The 20,986-nt window shown below is 42.9% G+C and overlaps 2 protein-coding genes across 12 annotated transcripts in view; one reads left to right on the plus strand and one right to left on the minus strand.

Annotated features, from left to right (window-relative positions):
• GLUD1 (glutamate dehydrogenase 1) overlaps positions 1-2,891 on the minus strand; it is a 40,892-nt gene extending 38,001 nt beyond the window's left edge. Inside the window, exon 1 of the mRNA XM_084796831.1 lies at positions 2,228-2,891. Within this exon, the coding sequence (XP_084652957.1) occupies positions 2,228-2,672 (445 nt within the window). The 5' untranslated portion in view covers positions 2,673-2,891. The remainder of the gene's footprint in view (positions 1-2,227) is intronic.
• An 86-nt stretch (positions 2,892-2,977) lies between these two features.
• Positions 2,978-20,986, plus strand: part of SHLD2 (shieldin complex subunit 2) — an 85,008-nt gene continuing 66,999 nt past the window's right edge. For 3 of the 11 annotated variants that reach the window (XM_084796810.1, XM_084796814.1, XM_084796817.1), the window contains exons 1-3: positions 2,978-3,349; positions 4,424-4,602; positions 20,559-20,647. The gene's annotated coding sequence lies outside the window, so the exon portion shown is untranslated. Of the gene's footprint in view, positions 3,350-4,423; positions 4,633-20,558; positions 20,648-20,986 lie in introns of all 11 variants that reach the window. The other 8 variants (XM_084796813.1, XM_084796812.1, XM_084796816.1 and 5 more) reach the window with 6 other exon arrangements.

Consider the following 20,986-nt stretch of genomic DNA (forward strand, 5'->3'; position numbering starts at 1 on the left):
GGCCTGCAGGCAGAGCACTGTATACATAATAAATAAATCCTTACAAAAAAGAAAAAAGAAACCCTGTCCAAAAAAAAAGATGTTTTGGTGGAGAAAAGCCCATTGAAAGTAAGTTCCATTTATGTATATTTTCTGCAAGAATATCAAGCTTGTTAATGCTTTGAAAGTAAAAGATTGGGAGTCCATAGCACTCAAAATTTGCTAATCATCTAATATACTGTTTATTACATTTTCTTAAAGCTTTCACGGCTATATACTCTTTCCCAGTTCGTATTCCTTTGTGATTCCTTAAGATGTCAAATAATAAAGACCATTTTCTTTTTCTTACTGTTTCATCATGCAATGCTATCACTGTTAACTAACTAGAAACCCGTTGCTCTGTTTCTGTTGTGGGACTTAACAGGTCTTTCAGTATCAGACCTCTTTGCAGATACAAACCAATCAGCTGCATCTTTCACTCTCCTCCGAGCAAGTGCTTTGGTTACTGTGATCTGGTAAGGCTGATGGGATTTGCTGCTAGGTTCAATATTTTGGTATTAAAACTTCTGTGACAAGAGCATTTAAAATGACAAATTATGGCAAAATAGAATTGCTTTAATGATTGGAGCTAGCTGTGACAAGACAGAAAACAAACAAACAAACAAATAAAACCCCATCAAATCACAGGATGCTGAAAAACTACCCCCTCTAAGAGACTGGAAAAATGTTGCATGCCCCATGCAAGGACAAGAACAATTGAGTATTTGCAATACATGTCTTGCTCCCACATCCTTGTTTGCTCTGTCGGGGAGCACAATGTGTGTTCCTGGCTGGGAGTGAGGGAGTGGCAGGAAGAAGGAAGGTGATGCAGGGGAATGACTACCCTTTTTATATAATTTTGGAACAGCATGGGAAATTAGAGGTCAGCGTGGTTCCAATCAATAGCTTCTAGCAGAGGGAACTACCGAGCTATGGAGCTATGGGACAACTAGGCTCCAAAGGTAAGCCCTTACAAGTAGGCGGGCTCAATGCAAATTTGGTGAATCATTAAACCCTTAGCCATAACCTTTGTTCCACCACTGGGAACACCATCACCGCTTCAGTTTTTCCAGTGTAGAAACATTTCTACAATGGACAAGTCAGCTGGTAGCAAAAACTACTAGGCAGAGCTTAGGCAGACAAAGGTGCATCCTGCAGTTCTCAACCTGTGGGTCAAACCTCGACCCCTTTGGGAGTGGCATATCACATAGCCTGCACATCAGGCATTTACAACACGACTCGTAACAGTAACAAAATTAGTTATGAAGTAGCAATAAAATGACCCAACCTCTTCTGTGCCAGTTCAACCTCCATCAAGCCTCCTACTGAATATATTAAGTTTTAAGTAATAGAAAAAAAGGTGGTTTTCCTTTTAACCTTGGGTCGTTTTTTAAAAAGCACCTTTAAAGCTGTGTTGTGAATTTATTGGGGGAGAAAACGAAAAAAAGGCTTTTACTTGCCTGAAGAAAGAAATCTGTTAGCCAAATCCACACACGCTGAGAGTTTAAACCACTGGATACCTTGGAGACTACCAAATTTAACTGCCTCAACTCTTTAAGGACTCCACCTATGCAGAGGCTCAAATCTGGTACTAGCCAGGACAAGAACACACCCCCAGGGCTATTTCATTCTATTGGCTGGCAGGCACTTCAGTCGTCTACACCCTTTAGATTTAATGTCAGGACACTCTGTCAGAGACACCACTCCAGTTTTCTTTTTTCTTTTTTCTTTCTTTTTTTTTTTTGGAGGGGGAGAGAAGGCAAAACACAAAAAGTCATCAGTGTAAAACTATACTAAGTTAGAAGATTAGTAAGCTACGTTGGTTGACCAAACTTTCTAGATTTCAACTACAGGACGAAAGCCATTTCCTCTGTTCTTGTACCATCAGCCACTGGTGTTAAGGGCTCAGGCTCTGGTGACAGGCACAGAGCCCAAAAGGTTTAAACCGGCGCAGTGTCCTCAGTCCAGAGAGCATCAACACATGTAAAGGCCTGGGGTGAAGGCTTGCCCAGGAAAAAAAAAAAGGCTGGCATATTACGTGGTAGTTTTATGGTGGAAAAAAAGAATCTGTATCCTCCAAGGGTGCCACACCCGAGGCAGGGAGCCCGGAGAGGGGTACGGCCTGCGGAACTGGGCTGGGCCGAATAGCGGCCCGGGCTACGGGAGGCTCTAACGGAGGGAGGGCGGGAAGGAGCCGGAGGGCGCTCACCTCCCTTGCAGGGCGTGCGGTGCTGGCTGTGCTGGGCCCGGTAGCCTTCGATGACCTCCCAGGAGCCGTCGTCGCGCCGGATGGGGAAGGAGAGGCTCAACACATGGTTGCAGGGCTTGATAATCCGCAGGATGCCGCGCACCCGGTTCCGCTTCTGCTCCTCGCTCTCCCTGGTCTTCAGGTCTTCCACCAGCTTGTCCTCTACGATGCTGGCGCCGCGGTCGAAGAAGCCCTCCACCATCTTGAAGAAGTTGGGGTCGTCTTCGCGGTCGGCGGCCGCTTCGCTGTAGCGGCGCCGGCCGACCGGGGCGAGCCCGGGTTGCGGGGCAGCGGAAGGTTGTCCGCGGGCCCAGCCCAGCAGCGCGGCTGAGTCTGCGGCCGCAGAGCCCAGGGCAGCGGGCCCGGCGCGGGACAGCAGCAGTGCTTCGCCCAGGCGGCGGTACATGGCGGCGGGCTGAAGCAAGAACGGCGGGGACCGGAGAAGACTAGAGCTCACAGGCCTGGACCGCGGGAGGAAGGGCTGGGCGCGAGCTGCCCCTTTTAAGCCGCAGCTTCCTGCTTGCCGGGCTGTCCCCTCCCCTGCGCAGCTTGTCGCCCCACCGGGAGGACGGACTTCGGCGGCCGCGCGCCGCCCAGGGCGCTGGGCCGTGCCTCCGCCGCGGCCTCGCCCGGCCTCCAGGCGGCGGCGCGGCGGCGTCGGGGGCGCGCAGGCGCGGGCGGGGTTGGTGCGCACGCTCGCGGGGGGCGGGGGCGGGGGCGGGCCGCGGTTTGCAGGCTGGGGATCCTCGGAGCCATCTGCAGTGTACGCGGCCCGGAAGGTCGGTCCCCTGGTGTACGCCGGGAGGCCTAATAAGTGGCAGCCGGCTGCAGGGAGGCCTCGCGGGCTGGCCAGCAGCCCGGGCCGCGTGAGTCACCAGGTCCCTCCTTTCCGCCCTGGGCCCGAACGGTATGCGCGTCCGCTGAGCGGCGGGGAAGAGAGCGACGGGGAGCAGCGGCGGCCGAGGCGCTGGGAGAAAGCAAGAAGAAGCCTTTCGGATTGATTAGAGGGAGCCCCTAGCCCCATTGGCTTTTACTGTGCACGAGGTTTTAATTTGTTCTGTTCAACTGCTCAGCGATTTGGAGGTAAAAGAGTTATGCAAAGCATTGTCGTCTCTCTCGCGTGCCACTTTTTTACATTTTTTAGGTCAGTCTTACTCTGTAGCCCCCAGGCTTGAGTGGAACTCATGGTAATGTGCCTGCTTCAGCCTCCTCCCGACCCCCCACCAAGTTTTTAGGATTACAGGCATGAGTCACCACGCCAGCACATTGCTGTAACTCTACCATTGGCCAAGGGTGTCCCTCTCTTTTAGAATCGTGACCTAAAGTAAGATACGCAAACTAGAAATACGATAACGCCCCCAGGAATGTCTCGGTATATATATTTCTGAGAGTCGATTCATGGATCAGGCTGGCCTTGAACATCTCAGAGATCGTCCCGCCCCTGCCTCTTGAGTGCTCAGATTGAATGAATGTTTTATACACACACACACACACACATATGTTCCGTATATATATTCACATACATATTTTACATATGTATATTTTACATATACTTTAAATGGTCCAGGATCTGATTTCTAAGTTACAAGTTTCACAATGGTAGCCAGGCTTGGCTGCTGCATGCTCAGAACCCCAGGGCCTGAAGAGGGAGGAGCAGGGGGGTTAAGTTTGAGCCAAGCCTGGGCTACACGAGTCACCCTTTTTTCTTGAAAACAAACAAAATGAAGCTACAAGAGACTTTAGTTACACACACACACACACACACACACACACACAGGGTGGGGGGGGGAGGATTGGTGCTTGAAAGGTCCAATAACATTAGCATCTTTTAAGGCAAGGTACCAAATGCTGAATTACTATTGAAATCATACCAGAGAGCATTGGCAGCTTTGTAAAGCAAGTCTTGTACTTCCTGACATCTTTCATCTATTGCATGAGTTTATTCATCTACTAAACATGGAAGAGAAATTCTTAGTTTTTGCAGTGTTTTGTAAATGGGAGGTGACAACCTAGACGGGTTGAGTTACATTCATTTACCTCATTGTACTCTGAAGCAAAGCAGACCTCTTTTTTTTTTTTTAAACAGTGCAACTTATCTCTTACCTTACTTGCTGAATAAATGATAACCATTAATTTTATTTGTATTGTGTTTTTTAGCAAAGAAAAGATTCTCTGGCCTGCACCGTGGTTTTTGGCTTGATGTGGAAAGAGTAAGGTACCAAATTTCCTTCTCACTTGATGCCTTTGCTTTGCAAGAAACATAGCGTTCTACCCAGTACCTGAGATTTCAGAAGACTAAGCCCCCAAATCCTGAGGTGCACAGCACAAGCCTGACCGTAAGCATACGCATAAGCGTATCCATGGCTGTAAGCGTAATCCCTCAGCACGTGAATGCAGATCTTTTGATGGTTTCGGAAGAATGGGTTTAAAAACTTAGCTTTATCTTTCTTTTATGGTTTTTTTGTTCGTTTCTTTAGAGACAAGAGCCTCACTTTATAGCCCAGGCAAGTCTGAACTCACTTTGTTTATGGTTTAGGCTGGGATTGCCTGGTAAACTACCATATCAGTTTTCTTTCTTTATTGATAAGCATAGCCTTCAAAAATGTTTAATATTGCTTTTTCTATGGTTTAGTTACCTGAATTGAAAGTGGTAGAATGAAGATATTTTTGGAAGGGATAAGAAATACAGCTGTAGAAAAAAAAATTTTTTTTAATTGCATATCTCCTGTGTCAGTATCTTAAAAATTGGCATGATCAATGGACATGTGGTGCTGTCCTTAAGGGGGAAAGAAAGCAAACTAACAAAAAGCTGGGTGTGGTGGCGCACATCTTTAATCCCAGCACTTGGGAGACAGAGGCAGGTGATCGTTGTGAGTTCGAAGCCAGCCTGGTCGACAAAGCTACTCCACGACAGCTAAGGCTACACAGAGAAACCCTGTCTCAGGGAGAAGAAGAAAAAAAAAAAAAAAAAAAGGAAACTAACAAAATTACAGCGCTGAGAACCGATAATATAGCTGTTTTTATCTTTAAAAAATTAATAATGTTTTAACATTACATGTAAGTTACACAAAATTTAAATACTATATATTGATAGGTTTTAAAACTCAGAGTGCGTGGGCATGTTAGCACATGCCTTTGCTCTCAGGCGGAGGCAGGCTAATCTCTGATTTGGAGAGAAGCCTGGGTTATATAGTGACGACATTACCCCTTCCCCCCCCAAAAAATGAATTGCTCTAAGTCTGCCTCTCTGTTTAGTATATAGTTGGAGTTTTCCTTTTACTCTAAAGGGGGTTTTGTAACTTCTAACTTACCAGGAGGGGACCAGGCTCAGAGGCACAAGTAAATTGTTGATATTCACCTATCAAATAAATAAATAAAAGTCAAACTTTTATATCTGACTTCAAAGTTCTATTATCTTTAGCCTTACAATTGACTGCTTTGTAAAAAAAAAAAAGAATAATTTCCAAATTACAGTTTAATTATTCATAGTTACTTCCATTTCAAAAAGAGACCAGAATTTCCCTTGAAAAGAATTTAGTCTTTGATGGCATTCAACAAAGATAAATTGGTTTTCTGCCTTTGAGGCTGGTATGACTTTTCCTTGCTGTTTAACAATCTTGCTCTGTTCTGGATCCACAGTGTTCTTTTGTACTTTCAAGTACTTGAAAAAATATTTTAGAAGGATGTTAGAATTTACATATAGCATATAAATAATGAGCAAAAATCATTGGACGAATTACTTAGTTTGAATGGACTGTATACATTTTCTATTTTGTACATTTTATTTTAATGGGATCACTCAATATATGATCTTTAGTGGCTATCTTTTATCACTTGATTAGTTTTAAGTATATTAATATAGCGTGTATCTTTGTTTCATTGTTGATTGTATGCCTCTTTTTTTTTTTTTAATGATCTATCACTAAGCTATACCCACAACGTCACATTCCCCACCCCACCCCCCACTTTGAGATAAGGTTTCTTTGTGTAGCCCTGGCTGTCCTGGAACTAGTACTGTAGAAGACACTGTCCTTGAACTCACGAGATCCACCTGCCCCTGCGGCATTAAAGGCCTGCCCACTACTGTCACATTTTAAAATTTCTTTGGTCACGGATAGACCTTTGGCTTATTTTGAACAATTAGGAATAGTGTTACGAACGTACTTGTACAAGTTTTTGTGTAGAAATATTTTTGCAATCGTAGGTGTTTACCTGGGAAGGGAGTTGGTAGGCAGCGGCGGGGTTAAGTTTGTGTTTATTCTCTTGAGAAACTGTGAAATTGATTTACATAGTGTATGCACTATTATAATTCCCATTGTCCTTGTAAACGGGCTCCAGTTTCTCTCCTCATCAGTGTGTCTGTCTTTTTTGGTTGTTGCATCTAGTGGGTGTTCAGTGAAACCATTTGCCTATCCTTAAGTCTAATAGTCTAATAATGTTGAGCTTGACCATCTTGCTGTGTTCTTACTGTACATTGCGTTGTGGGCATGTGTTCATATCCTTTGCTCATATTTAAAGTTTAATTATTTGTCTTTTATTACACCCCCCCCCCTCCTTTGTAGACAGGATCTCTCCACATAGCCATGGCTGTCCTCTATGTAAAACAGACTGGTCTTGAACCTACAGTGGTCTACCTGTCTCTATCTCTTGAGTGCTGGATCAAAGGTATACGCCTTATACCTGGCTCTTTCTTTTCTTTTCTTTTCTTTTTTTTGAGACAAGGTCTTATTTTATAGCTTGGGTTTGTCCAGTAACTTACTATGTAGCCCACTCTACAGAAATCTTTCTACCTCAGCTTCTTATGCTTTGAGCTTATAGGCGTGAGCCTTGATGCCTGGATTGCCCTTTAATTTGTTTATTTTTTTGAGGCAGGGTCTCATGTAGCGTATCTGGCCACAAACTCACTTTGTAGCTGCGATGACGACCTTGTCCTCCTGATCCTCTTGCCTCTTCCTTCCAGGTGCTAGTACTACAGGCGTGAGCCAGTCACACAGTTCCCTTTTATTAATGAATTATGAGAATTCTTTTGGTACTCTGATGTAAGTCCTTCGTCAGATATGTGTTTGCAAGTGCCTTCCTCCTTTCTAAGTGTTATCTATCTTTCACGTGTGATATGATTATATGATATATAATGCGATATAATTCACACACGTGCATGCGCGCGCGCACACACACACACACACACACACACACACACACACACACTTTAACATACTCTGGGGAAAATAAGGTGACTAAATGTGTTTATATCTCTTCATTTTTATTCACTCATATGCCCATTACTTTTAATTAAAATTTTATTACTATTGTGTGTAGGGAGTGTGCCTGTGCCTGTTGCAGCTCATATGTAGACAGCAGAGAACAAGTTTCAGGAGTTAGGTTTTCTTTCTACCATGTGGGATGTGGGAATCTGTGCAGGTCATCAGGCTTGGCAGCAAGAGTCTTTACTCACTGAGTCACCTCACTGGCCCTCGTTCATTTTCATATCAGTACCAAACTGTCTTGATTATTGTAGGTTTTTTGTTTGTTTGTTTGTTTGTTTAGAGACAAGATCTCATGTAGCCCATGTTGGCCTCAAACTTGCTGTGTGACTGAGACAGGAGGTCTGTCTCCACCTCCTGAGTATTGGTTTTATAGGTGTCTCCTCTCTCCCTTCCCCCTCTCCCTCTGTCTTTCCCTCCCTCTCTCTGTTTTTCCTTTTCCCTTTCATTATAGCTTTGTGCTATACTCCAACCTTGTTTTTTCTTTTCTTTTTTCTTTTTTGTGATTGGTTTTATACCACTTGACTTTTTATATGAATTTTAAGATCTTGCTGATCTCTGTAAAGAATTCAGAATTTTGATTTATAAATCAATTTCTGACAATTCTCAAAAGTTATATGAGAATGTAACCCTGAAATTCTGCAGAACAACAGAACTGGTACATGAGTGGTGAGGATATTTCAAACTCTGAGCACTTTTGTATCAAGATAGAATTGAAAATCATTAAGACTACAGTAATAATTTTTGGATTTACAGATTTGTACCCACCTGACTTAAGTGTTTTTTGTAGAATTACCTTTTAAGGCATCAGTCTATGATTCCAAAATAAAATGTGTAGCAAACTAATAAAAAATAAAGTCTACACTTAGTTGTTTTTAATTTATCAGTATGGCCTAATAATGCTTATTATTAGGCCTATACTTATTATTATTATGTCAATATTACCCGCTAGCAATCATTTAAGACACAGACACCTGTTATATTTTAAAATAGCCTTAGTTAATCTGGGGCAGGGCAGACATTAATCTTCTAAATTACTTCTCATAGTCGGGCAGGTATCAATCCCATGTCATCTGCTTCTAATCAAGCTGCCTCCCATCCATAATCCCATATACTTGCTGATGTTCTTCATCTGAACCAAATCCCCATCCACGCCAGCCATGTGCTTCCCCTCCATCTAACCCATGGTGGTGCAACTTCTCAATTCTCTGGTCTTCCCCCCGACCCCCCAAGATTTTCTCTTTCCAAGCTCAGGAACCTTAGCCACACCTATCTCATTTGCCCTGCCCAGGTGATGGCCTTTTATTGGCCACAGAGACAGCAAGCAGTAATTAGCATCAAAACACATCAGACCAACCCCCAACTGCACTTCTTTGAGTTTTCTTTGTGTGTGTATGGCTGCGGATAGTCAGGATGAGCCAGAACTTTCTGTCTTAGCTTCCCAAGTGCTGAGATTACAGTCTTGCACCAGGATTTCTAGTTTGTGCTTCTTATTGTTTTGTTTTGTTTTTTCGAGACAGGGTTTCTCTTTGTAGCCTTGGCTGTTCTAGAATTCACTCTATAGGCTAGGTTGGCCTTGAACTCACAGTGATCTGTCTGCCTCTGCCTCCCTGAGGGCTGAGATTAAAGGCATGCGCCACCATGTCTGGCTTAGTTTGTACTTTTTGAGTAGTTTATTCTACTATTTTATGAGATATGGTCTTATTGTATAGTGCAGGCCGACCTTGAGTTTGATCTGTTGCATAGGCTAACCTCAAACCCGAGGTCCTTTTGTTTCTTCCTCTCAAGTATTGGGGTTATAGGCATGTGCCATCATGCTTGGCTTCTTTTATCCTTTTGAATATTTTTGAGATGGGTCCCAAGTAATTTATGCTTACCTCAAATTCATATATTGCCTCAGCTGGCCTGCATTTTTGACCCGCTGGTCTCCGCTTCCCAAGTGCTGGGATTACAGACAGGTGCCACTAACTGTGCCTAGGCGTTTTGATTTATTTTAAATGGAATTTTAAAAAATTAAACTTATATTTGCTCTGGTGCAGATGTGGAGGTCAGAGGACAATTTGCTGGTATTGGTTCTCTCCTTCCACCACTTGGGTCCTGGGAATTGACCTCACACCGTCAGGCATTATGTACCTTTACCTGCTGAGTCACTTGGCAGGTGGTTTTTCACTGATTATACCCCTGTCCCTGAAAATATTAATGACATTAGTAATACTTATAGCTAAATTTAGTTATAGTAATAATTATAGCTGAAATTTATAAAGCTTTATTATATTCAGCAATCTGATGTATATTCCTCTTTTCCCCCTTAGTGGTTTTTTGCCTTCCTTCCTGAGTGAAACAAATGAAATGAAAGCAGGACATGACTACTCTGAAAACATGGAGATTTTTATGGTAGATACAATGGAGAAGCAGGCGGAGGGCAGACTAAACATGGCAGCAGACTAAACTGGACCATGAGAGGAGAGAGTGTGAGGGAAAGCAAGAGAGGAGCCACCAACCAAGAGGTGGCCTCGGCCAAGATGCCAGGAGACCCCCATGGCCTGACTGGATTATATAGGGGCAAAGGGAAGCAGAAGCTCCTGTAAGGGAGAGGGTTAGGGGAGGGGGCGGAGTGAGAGGTGCTGAGAGGAGCCACAGGCACTGAGTGATGCTGAGAGAGCTGGCCAGTCTGCTTTGGCACCTCAGCCTTTCACCGGTTCTGAGACCTGACACCTTTAGTTTCCTGCCTTTCTTTTCTGTTTCCTTCTTGGTGTATTAGTGAAAACCTGTGAAGAGGAGGAATATGGGGATCTGATACAAATGTCAGTGATGTTAGTTGGTTTTTTTGAAAGTTATTTTTTTAAAAAAAGGTTTGTGATTATTCTTATGATGTCAAATGGTAGAGTCTTGCTTTTTATGGCTCAAGCTGTTCTTAATCTCCCACAAGCCTTGACGACCTTCTCCTGCTTCAGACTCCCAATTGCTGGCTTTTATAGGCATGTGCCACCACATCCAGCAAGATTTGCTTTTATAGAGCCGGTATGGAATGGATATTAGACTTTAGAAGGCTTCTCTACCCCAGCTAGTTCCCAAATAATCGATAGAGACCTTTTAGATTGATAAAAGCTTAAAAGCACCATAACTGGGCAGATATCAGCCCTCTAAGCTATTTTGCTATTTCCTAGATACACACCCAAGTTACTTGCCATAGTTGTTCCTGCCTGGGCTGCTTCTGTTCCATCAGGCCAGCCCTCGTGGCCACGTGCTCTTGGTCCATACTGGTCCATGATGACTCCCTTCTCTCCAGCTTTCTCTCCTGACCCCAAGCTGGGGAATGTAAGCTCCGCCTACTTCTCTTCTGCCCAGTTACAGGCTTATAGCTATTTTTTATTAACCAACCAACTTTAAATTGGGGAGCAAGTTATACACAGTATCACTTGGTATATGTGAGAATATGGCCATCTGGATAGCAACCAGATCTTGGGGGGGGCAGCATTTAGAATTTGAATACATAGCACCACACCAACCCCCCAACACAGAGTTGAGACAGACATGTTGGCATGTACCCATCATTCTATGACTTGGGAGGCTAACGCGGGAGATTTGTTAGTTTGAGCTAGCCTGTAAGCTAGGGAGAACCATGCCTTCAGTATTCTGTACTTGTTAGGTCAAGAGCCGGAGAGCTGGCTCAAAGGTTAAGAGTGTGTGCTGCTCTTGCAGGTGATCTAGTTTGGGTCCCAGCACCACATGGTAGCCCACAACCATGTGTAATTTAGTTCCTAGGGATCCAGTGCTATTTTTGGCCTCTACTGATAGTCTTCACATGATGTACAGTAATTTATGCAGACACACACACATACAGATACACACACACACCTTTAAAAAGAAAAAAAAACCTGGGTAGTAGTGGTACATACCTTTGATCCCAGTACTCTGGAGGCAGAGGAAGGCAGATCTCTGAGTTTAAGGCCAGCCTGGTCTACAGAGAGAGAGAGTTTCAGGATATCCAGAGTTATACAGAGAAACTCTGTCTTGAAAAAAAAATCTTAAAAAAATGTTAGGTCATAACACGTGCACACCTACACAAAATAAATGAATGTAATAAAAATTGTTTAAGGCTACTTTCTCCCCAGCAGAGGCAGCCACCCTCATGTATTTTCCCAATAAATCTCTTGTGTGAGGTTTGCTGTGGGGTGTGGCTTTGTGATATTCCTTGGCTCCCAGGAAACGTTTCCTCTCAGAGCCGTAATACGTATAAGCAGGACTTATCATTGACATCTGGAGTGAACAGTCGGGAAGCAGATGATTTTAAACAACAGGCAGCACAGTTTGCTGGGCGTGACTAGTGCTGCTGGCTGACAGTTACTGGAAATGTAGAAAGGGACTCCTTCAGTGAGAACAATTCATCCTGTCCTGGGGACAGAAAGACAGCTGACCACTGAGTGCCACCACCCTATGGACAGAGTGAGGAGTAGCAACATCCCACATGTGATGCAGGTGATAGTGTGAGCAGGACATCTCAAGGGTGGGGAGCTGAGCAGAGCCCCCCCTACCCCAGCCTTTGGGCAGTGGTGTCAGGGCCAGGGATGGGACCATGCAGAACCTAGCTCTGGGTCCCAGAAGATAGAATTGGCATTATTTAAGCTGGGTGGTGGGTGAGTGGGGTGGGTGTGAGTGGGAGGGGCGGTGGCAGGAGAGCATCAGCTGCTAGCAGAGAGAGATAAACAGGATGCTGTGGGAGTTAGAAGAAGAAAAAGAAATATTTTAATAAAAATTTTAGGTCAATTTAATATTGAGTTGGCATTTGAATGATAATAAAGAAAGCTAAATTAAAAGGTAGGGCATATCTGCTCAGCAGTTAAAAGTAGACATAACTGAAAAGTATACTAGAAAAGTAAAAAGTACTTTTCCCTTAATCATGGAAGACTTACAGTAGAAGCAGAATTTTACTTGAAGGCATGGATGTGAGTATAATTGTACTTGCTCCAAAAAGCAGAAAAGATACAGGCCAGTGCCACTCATGTGCTGAGGCAATGCCTAAGCAGGCATCTGACTTTCAGGAGTGGATAGCATAGAGGGAACAGATATTTGCTAGTGAATTTAGTTAGGCTGCTTTGACATATCCAAATAAAAATGGCTTAAGCTCAACCCATAAACTAAGATAACTATTGCCTATCAAGAAGCCTGGAGACAGAGCTTTCTCTCTGTAAGTACAAAAGGTAAGTGATAATGTGAGATACCAAAGTACTCTTTCTTCATTTATATTCAGATAGCTGGTGATGTTTTTCCTAACGGTTATGAGATGGCTATCTCAGTTCCAGGGGTCACAGGCAGACACGGCTAAGTACTAAAAAGGAACAGCAGTTCCAACCCCTTTATTAGTGCAGATAACCCTTTCCAAAGGCTAACATCCTCTTCAGGTTTCTCAGACCCAGTAACCAGGTCAAAGTTGTATGTCCATGCCCTGGCTGGGAGGAAGGCGAAGAGAGGGCCACTCCCCTCTTAAGGATAGGCAGGCTCTGCCAGCAAGATGGTGTGGAAGAAGTAATTACTTGAAAACAATTTTCCTAGTTTGCTTTATCTTTCTGTGATAAAAATTCATGATCAAGAACAACTTGGAGAGGAAAGGCTTTATTTGGCTTACACATCCCATTCACAGTCCATCATAGACCTCTCTCTCTCTCTCTCTCTCTCTCTCTCTCTCTCTCTCTCTCTCTCTCTCTCTCTCTCTCTCTCTCTCTCTCTCTCTCTCTCTCTCTCTCTCACACACACACACACACACTTATTGTTTTTGTTTTTGTTTTGTTTTTTTGAGACAGGGTCTTTATGTAGTCCTGACTGTCCTGGAACTTACTATGACCACCAGGCTAGCCTGAAACTCATAGGGGTCCACCTGCCTCTGCCTCCAGAGATCTGGGATTAAAAGCAAGTGCCACCATACTGGGCCAGCTTGCCTTCTTATACAGGTTCAGAGGTTAGTACTGCCCACAGTGGGCTGGACCCTCCAACATCAGTCATTAATTAGGAAAATGCCCCAGAGTCTGGCCTTACAGGCTGGCATGCTGGAAGCAGCTTCTCAGTTGAGGTTTCCTCTTCTCAGATAGTCTTGGCTTATGTCACGTTGATAGAAAACTAGCCAGCATAGCAACCAACGGATATTAGCCACAGAAAATGACTACCTTGCGGTTTGTTACCTCATCGTGATAATGTATTTTCCCTGACTACACTGAAGGGAGGGGTATTCCTGGAGTATGATATGGGAATATTGATGTTTGTGGTTTGATGCTTTCAACACTAAAACCTGAAAATTCTAGTTCTCTTTGAGATCTTATGAATGCTTTGAGTTTTTGAATAACAGCTTATTGTTGAAGTTATTTTTATAAAACAGTGTTTGTTTCTCTTAGCTTATAACCCAGCTATCACACAAATAGCAACTATAATAATAATAATAATAATAATAATAATAATAATAATAATGATAATAATAATAATGCTTCACAACACAATCTTGAGCAGTTTAAGTCTACTTTTAACCTTCTATGACATTTGTCTTACTCCCAGCAAACATCCCATGATACTTGCACTTTTTAGCTTTCCTTGGCTCCAGTTCCTACCTCCTGATCATCCTTGGACCTCTACCAGTGGCTGAATAATCCCTTGGCTGAGTCCCCTACTTCCTCTCCTAGCTCCTCCTCCCCTGGCTGGCAGGAAGTCCAGCTCTATTGTCTCCCCTGCTCAGCAATTGGCTGTAAGCTGCTTTATTGGCATACAAGGAAACAGTTTGGGGAGTAGTGTTCATATAACATTTAGAGAGGAAATCAGAATTTAAACTACACAATAACCTTATGCCTGCATTTCTCCCTTTTAGTCTAATAAAAGGCTCCTTTTCTTATAATAACATACTATATGTAATACAACAATTATGAAAATTATTAGATAAGACTTAAGTTTGTATATTTGGTAATCCTTGGACAAAGTATTTTAGTATCAGTTTCTATTCTATCATCCTAAACAATTTAACTATGAGACTTAACTAGTAGTCTGTAACCCCATCAGAGACTTAAGGAATAAATATTACCTAAATATTTAAGAAGTGCAGGTAAGTAGCTTCCAAAAGTATAGAAATGATAGAGATGACAGTCCTTCAAAATTTTGCCATGATATTGGAGCATCATCTTTAGCCTTTTGGCTCAGAATATTTGACAGACTTTTCTGTGAGGCAGAAATTATCAAGGACTTTCGTACCTTATCCTTCCAAAGCTTGGCAGGCAACTCTCCTGTATCCAGTTTGGCCTGTTTGGACAGTATTCTGTCTGTAATTGTCACAAGGGTATTTTCTAACACAGTGACTTGCTTGCCACATATGAAACAAAAAACAAAAAAATACAAGGAGGATGGTAGAAGTACCCTTTAAAATAGTTAACCACCATAATTTTCTTATTAAATATAGGTTATTTATGATTGTCTCCTTGGAAAGCCCTTGAAAATGAAACACAAAGAGATTGTATACATATGCACAGACATGCACATATGTAAAATATAATAAAAACTTTAAAACATGTATAAATGACCAAATAAATACATAGAAAATGGAAATACAAACAAAAATTATGGATACTATTTCATATCCTCTCGGAATGACTGTAACAATACAATCACGAAAATAACTGGTGCCAGTGGGATGTAGAGAAATGAGAACCCTAATGGAAGCACAAAATAGCACAGCAATGGTGGAAGCTAGCTTGGCACTTCCTGAAACAGGTTACTGTTAGCGCTATTCCTAAGAGTTTTGATGCAATGTGTGTATACAGTATCTTGTATAATAGTGTTGATGCCAACTGTGTTCATTATGATAGAAACCTGAGAACAATATACATGTCTATCAGCTCATAAATGTATAAACACAGTTGGCATTTTCCTCACAATGGAGTATTATTAGCCATAAAAAGAATGAAACACTGGGCCTGGAATCTAGTTTAGTTGGTAGAGTCCCTGCCTAACATATGTGAGGTCGTGCGTTCCTGCCATAGCACCATGTACACTGGGTGTGATGGTGCTCACCATGGTTCCAGCACTTTGGAGGTGGAGGCAGGAGAATCAGAAGTTCAAGGTCATTCTTGGTTACATAAGGAATTGGAGAACAGTCTATGACTCAGAGTCTCAGTACAAAACAAAACAACACGAAGAAATGAAATACTGATTTATGCAACACTACCAGTGAACCTTAAAAACATTACTAAGTGAAAGAAGGCAGACACAAAAGAATTACATTTTATGATCACATTTCTGTGACGTGTGCAGAGCAGCAGCTATGTGGCAGCAGGTAGATGAGTGGTTTCCAGGAGATGAGAGCAGAGGCTCGGGAATGAGTGTTAACCACAGCGGCCTTCCTTGTGGAACAGTTGCGCAGTGTGTGGGGACGCTATAAACCATGGAACTGTAAACACTGAAGTGGTAAATCATATCAGCTTTATCCCCAAACTTCTTTTCTTTAAAAAAATATTTATTTTGTGTGTTTATGCATATGTGGCAAGTGTGTCAGAACACGAGTGTGGTCAGAGGGCTTGTGGGAGTCCACTTTCTTCTTCCACTACATGGGTTCCAGGGATGGAACTCAGATTGCCAGGCTTGGTGGCAAGTGCCTCTACCCACTAAGCCCTTTCACTGGCCCTCAAAGTTTATTTTCACTTTGGAATTAACTACATTGCTTTTAGCTACCCAGCTGACTTCTTTGTTTTATACGAATTTGTCTTTATACTAGTAGTTGAGTGATGTTGATCCACAGAGTCAGTGTGTAGAGAGGGATTTTGCAATCAGCATATTGTCAGGAACAGAAATTGTTTTTCCTGGCCTGAGTATGTAGCACGGTGCTTACACGCTTACCTAGAGTTGGGAAGGCCCTGTCTTTGATCTCTAGCACCTCAAACAAATAAATACTTTACCACCACCTAGAAAACATACTAATTTATCAGTTTTAAATGAGTCCTGTTGCCGGATATAGTGCACACCTATAATCCTAGCACTTGGGAAGTGGAGGCAGAACTGTTGTGACTGCAAGGGCAGCCTGGGTGACACAACAAGACCCTGTCTCAAAAAACCCAAACTAAAACCAAACGAAGCTGGTAAGTAGTGTGTGCCAGTTTCTATTTTTGAAGATCTCTTATCTGTTTCATGGATACTAGATTGAGGAGACTTGGTGACACTGGTGTCATTATAAGTTGTTCTATAGTAGTGAACTTGAAAGTGGGTGGACATGAAAGGTGAAGGAAAGTTCGTATGTGTGATTGTTAAGTTCCGGCTTTCATAATGCTACCACTTTGAAGATAAATGGTACCATGTAGGGCATTTTGAGGTTGAGATACTTGCTAAGGTATCAACGAAATGAGTTCAGGACAGATCTGGATCAGAGCTATAAACGTAAATGATATCTAAAAGAGTGAAAAGACACCTTAGGGGCCCAGTGTAGAAACAGCGTAGTTCCCAGGTATAGTTACGAAAGATCCACATGCACAGGTTTGGACAGCGGCAAATAACATCAGTTCTGTCAGAGTGCAGTGCACAGCAATAGAACGCCTAAGAGGGAGTGCATCGCTGCCAGATGTCCAAATTCAGTTATCAGCACCTATGTCATCAGGTGGCCAATAACTATCTCAAACTCTAGCTCCAGGTTATGGCGTCCTTGCAAGAACATGTGTACATGTGTGCCTATGTTTGTGTGTGGGTGTGAAAAAAAGAAAAACTCAATGGTAAGGTGTTCACTGCTTGTGCAGGTTCCTGGGCTCCATCCTGGGTCTACTACTGCAGTTTAAATAATGATGCAGCTTACAGGAGACGCAGCAGTGACAGGGGAAAGAGTGGTTTTGGTGCAAGGATGAGGACTGAAGTCAAGTAGAGAGTAAATTAAACATGCAGAAGTAGACGGTGCACCAAAACAGGTTTTGAGAAATTTGAACTGAAAGAAAATAAAACTTGTGGGTAGGCAGTTTATGGGTGGTCTTAAGGGTCAAAGGGGAGGTTTGCTTTGAAAACGGTAGACATTAGCAACTATTCTTCTGAAAATGACCAGTTGAGAGGGAGAGGTTATTGTAATGGAGATGCTGTACAGGAGGTGTGTGAGGGCTAGGAGAGAGGAGATGGTACCCAGGGAGGCTTGGAAGGCCATTTTGGAGAGCATGAGGCCACTGAGGAGCTATAGTAGCAAGTCTGATTTAGGAATTTGAAACAGGAAGAGGATACCTACCATCAATGTCCTTTCTTATAGACTGAATAGATTTAGAAAGTCTAATTTGGAGATGTACATCTGTTGTCACCAGGAGGAGGTTATGTAAGTAAGGTGAGCAGAGTAAACAGAAAGGTCCTGGGGGAGCCTCTGAACCTAAAGGTTGAGTAGAAAGAAGTGATCTGAGATGGTATTGGAAGAGAACAAGTTATTCCAGAATCTTCCAGTGTTGCTTCTAAGTTGCTGGCTTTTTTGGGGGGGGCATGTGGTGGTGGTGTGGGGGACAGAACCTAGGGCCTTGGGCATGCTAGGCAACTGTTCCACTACTGAGCTACATCCTCAGCCTTTCTAATGAACCTTTTCCCAGTCAAGTTTGGGACGACAGCAGCCTGAGATTATAGGAAGGACAGGGGAGTGTCACTAAGACATTGAGAAAATGGGAGAGTTTTGAGAAGGCCTTCGGAGAAAGTGCGGGTAGATGCAATGAGAGTAGCTAGGAGAGCTGAGGCGGTGCATTTCCCACCTTCTGCTGTGTGCAGCAGTTATAGGAGTGATTTTCATCTGAGAAGGCAAGTTGAACAATTCAGCTGGTCTTGGTATAAACTCTATGCCCTAGTGTGACACAAGGGCTAGTGTGGCAAGAGATTACAGTAGTACATTTTTAAAGTGATAGGCTTTGAAAGTAGGCTGACAGAATAAATAAAACCAGAAGATACTGGGTGTTATAATTCAAGAGTTGAAAGTGCAATTGCTGTTATAACAGAATGTACGATGTGGCTATTGAATTGATTTCTGAAATGGAGATAAAGTGGAGCTTCTTAGCGTCAAGCTAAGGGGACTGTAAAGCTAGGTTACTAGAGGAGTCAGTGGCAGAGCCAGGGAGTGCGGAGACTCTGAACAGTGTTGCCAAGTCTTTCGCAAATAGAGTGAGCAGGTCAGTAGGTAATAGAAACACATGCTTCAAGGTACAAACTGGTGGCATAAGCCGCAAAAAAGTTGTTGATTGAAGGTAACGAATGGATGGTAGACAAAAAATGGTTTCTGTGGACTGTGTATTTGAATGATAGAGTGCTTTGCACTTAGACTTAATTTGTCATGCTAGTGAATGAAGTCAGTTCAGGAGTCAGAATAACTTGTTTACAGTTGAACAGTGTCAGGCAGTCCAGCTTGGGAGGTTGTGTGAAGGGAAGAGGAGAGAGAACGTACAGCACAGGAACTAGACAGGACCACAACAGGAAAGGGGATTAATGGCTGGGAGTCATTTTTGGAGGGTTGCAAATAGGATGAAAAACACAGTCATCTTCGATGTCAAAGTGTAGACTAATTCTGTGGAGACTGTTTATGCTGGCAGACTGAGGTGCTGGGTTATGTAGCACTACAGATGGCACTGTTCCCAGGGCTGCTTATGAAGGCTTAGCATTCTTGGCTTTGGCTTGGTGTGCCATAAAGCATCCTACTATAATGCTGTTTTCTCCTTGGTGAACCTCAGCTTTGAGTGATGAAAGATTGACAGGGAAGCAGCTAGTGCTCATCTGAGTTTTTGGCTTCATCAATTTTGTGTCTGTGAGATGTGTGGATGGAGATAACCCTCGGTCCTAGTTAGAGTGAGAAAACAGTGAATCTTCAGGTCTTGGCAAAGCCTTATACTTTATTAAGAAGGGATGTAAAGAAACTGAGTCCCAGTAGGAATAGCTTGCTTTATTTATTTGTTTATTTGGTCTGTGTAGATGTATGTATAGTAATGCACAAGCCATGGGGTGCCTTTGGAGGTCAGAGGATGATGGCCTTTGGGACTCTATTCTTTCCTTCCACCGTGAGCTCCAGGGATTGAACTCAAGGTGTCCCATTTGCATTGCAAGTGCCTTTTACGCTCTGAGCTATCAAGCCACTCCTCTCTTTGAGAGAGGTCTTTAGTAAGTCAGGCTGACCTTCATCTTGCAGTGTGACAGACGATGACTTTGAGTTTCTGGACTTCCTGCCTCTGCTTCCCCAGTGCTGGGATCATAGGTGCTATTACATGTGTTTTTGTAGTGTTGTTCTGGGGATGGAACCCAGGGCTTCATGCATGCTAAGCAAGAACTCTACCAACAGAGTCATATCCCGAGCCTCATTCATGATCGTTTTCTAGAAATGAAGAGTTAGTGCTAGTGCAGCAGTATTTCAGTCAACTGACCTCTAGGATAGCCTGAAGAGCCACATATTCAGATATGTTAATTATTGTTATTGAATCTTTTATAATGTATACACAGATCAAAACATCACATCATACCCTATAAATATGCAACACCATAATTATTTATTGATAAAATAATTGACTTTTAAAAATGGATCAGAAACTTGCCTGTCTACTTTTGTCTCCTTCAAACAATCTCTTATAGGGAAGCAAAGTCTGACTTTCCAATCAGCCCCCAGGCACTCTACTTTCTCAATGATACTGTGAACATAGTGTGAATCTGATCTCCCTTCTGTGTTGAAAGGCTGGACGCTCTTAGCTCCTACATCTCAGCATCTTTTTTTTCTCATTATGACATTTTCATACATAATATCTGTATAATGTGTTTTGGTCATATTCACCTCCCATTATACTTTGTTGTTGCCCTCTTCTTCTTCCCGCTGATCCCCTCCCTCATCTCAAGAGTTGTTTCCCTTGTCCTTTTGTGTCTATTTCTCTCTCTCTCCCTCTCCCTCCACCCCTCCTCTCTCTCTGTGTTTGACCCACTGAGTTTAATTGTTGTTTGCTTTCATGAACATAAGTTGGGAATTATTTACAGGAGCATGGGTGACTTACCAGTGGCTAAAACATTGAAGGAAATGTTTTTCTCTCTCCTAGCAACCATAATTGCCTCTGGGAGGGATGGAGCCTTATGAGCACCTCTCCTCTCCATGATGGGACATTGATATACACACATTCTTGTGCAGGTAATCACAAGAGTCTTGTGCTATGAATTTAAAGAGTAGAGCAGCATGTCATGCACAATACCCCATCCTTTGCTCTGTGTCTTTGAAAAAAAGGCTTTTTAACCTTATTTTTATTTTATGTGTATGGGTGTTTTGTGTGTATCTATGTCTGTGCACTATGTCTGGTGGAAGCCAGAAGAGAATGTCAGATACTTTGGGATGGGGTTATACACGGTTGTGAGCCAGCATGTGGATGCTGAGAATTGAACTCGGGTTTTCTGGAAGAGGAATTGGTACTCTTAACTGCGAACCATTTTCCAGCTGCTCTTTCATGATGTCCCTGAGCCTTGAAGAGGGTAA

This window comes from Acomys minous (assembly GCF_964271855.1).
Source record: "Acomys minous genome assembly, chromosome: 9".
NCBI lineage: Eukaryota > Metazoa > Chordata > Mammalia > Rodentia > Muridae > Acomys > Acomys minous.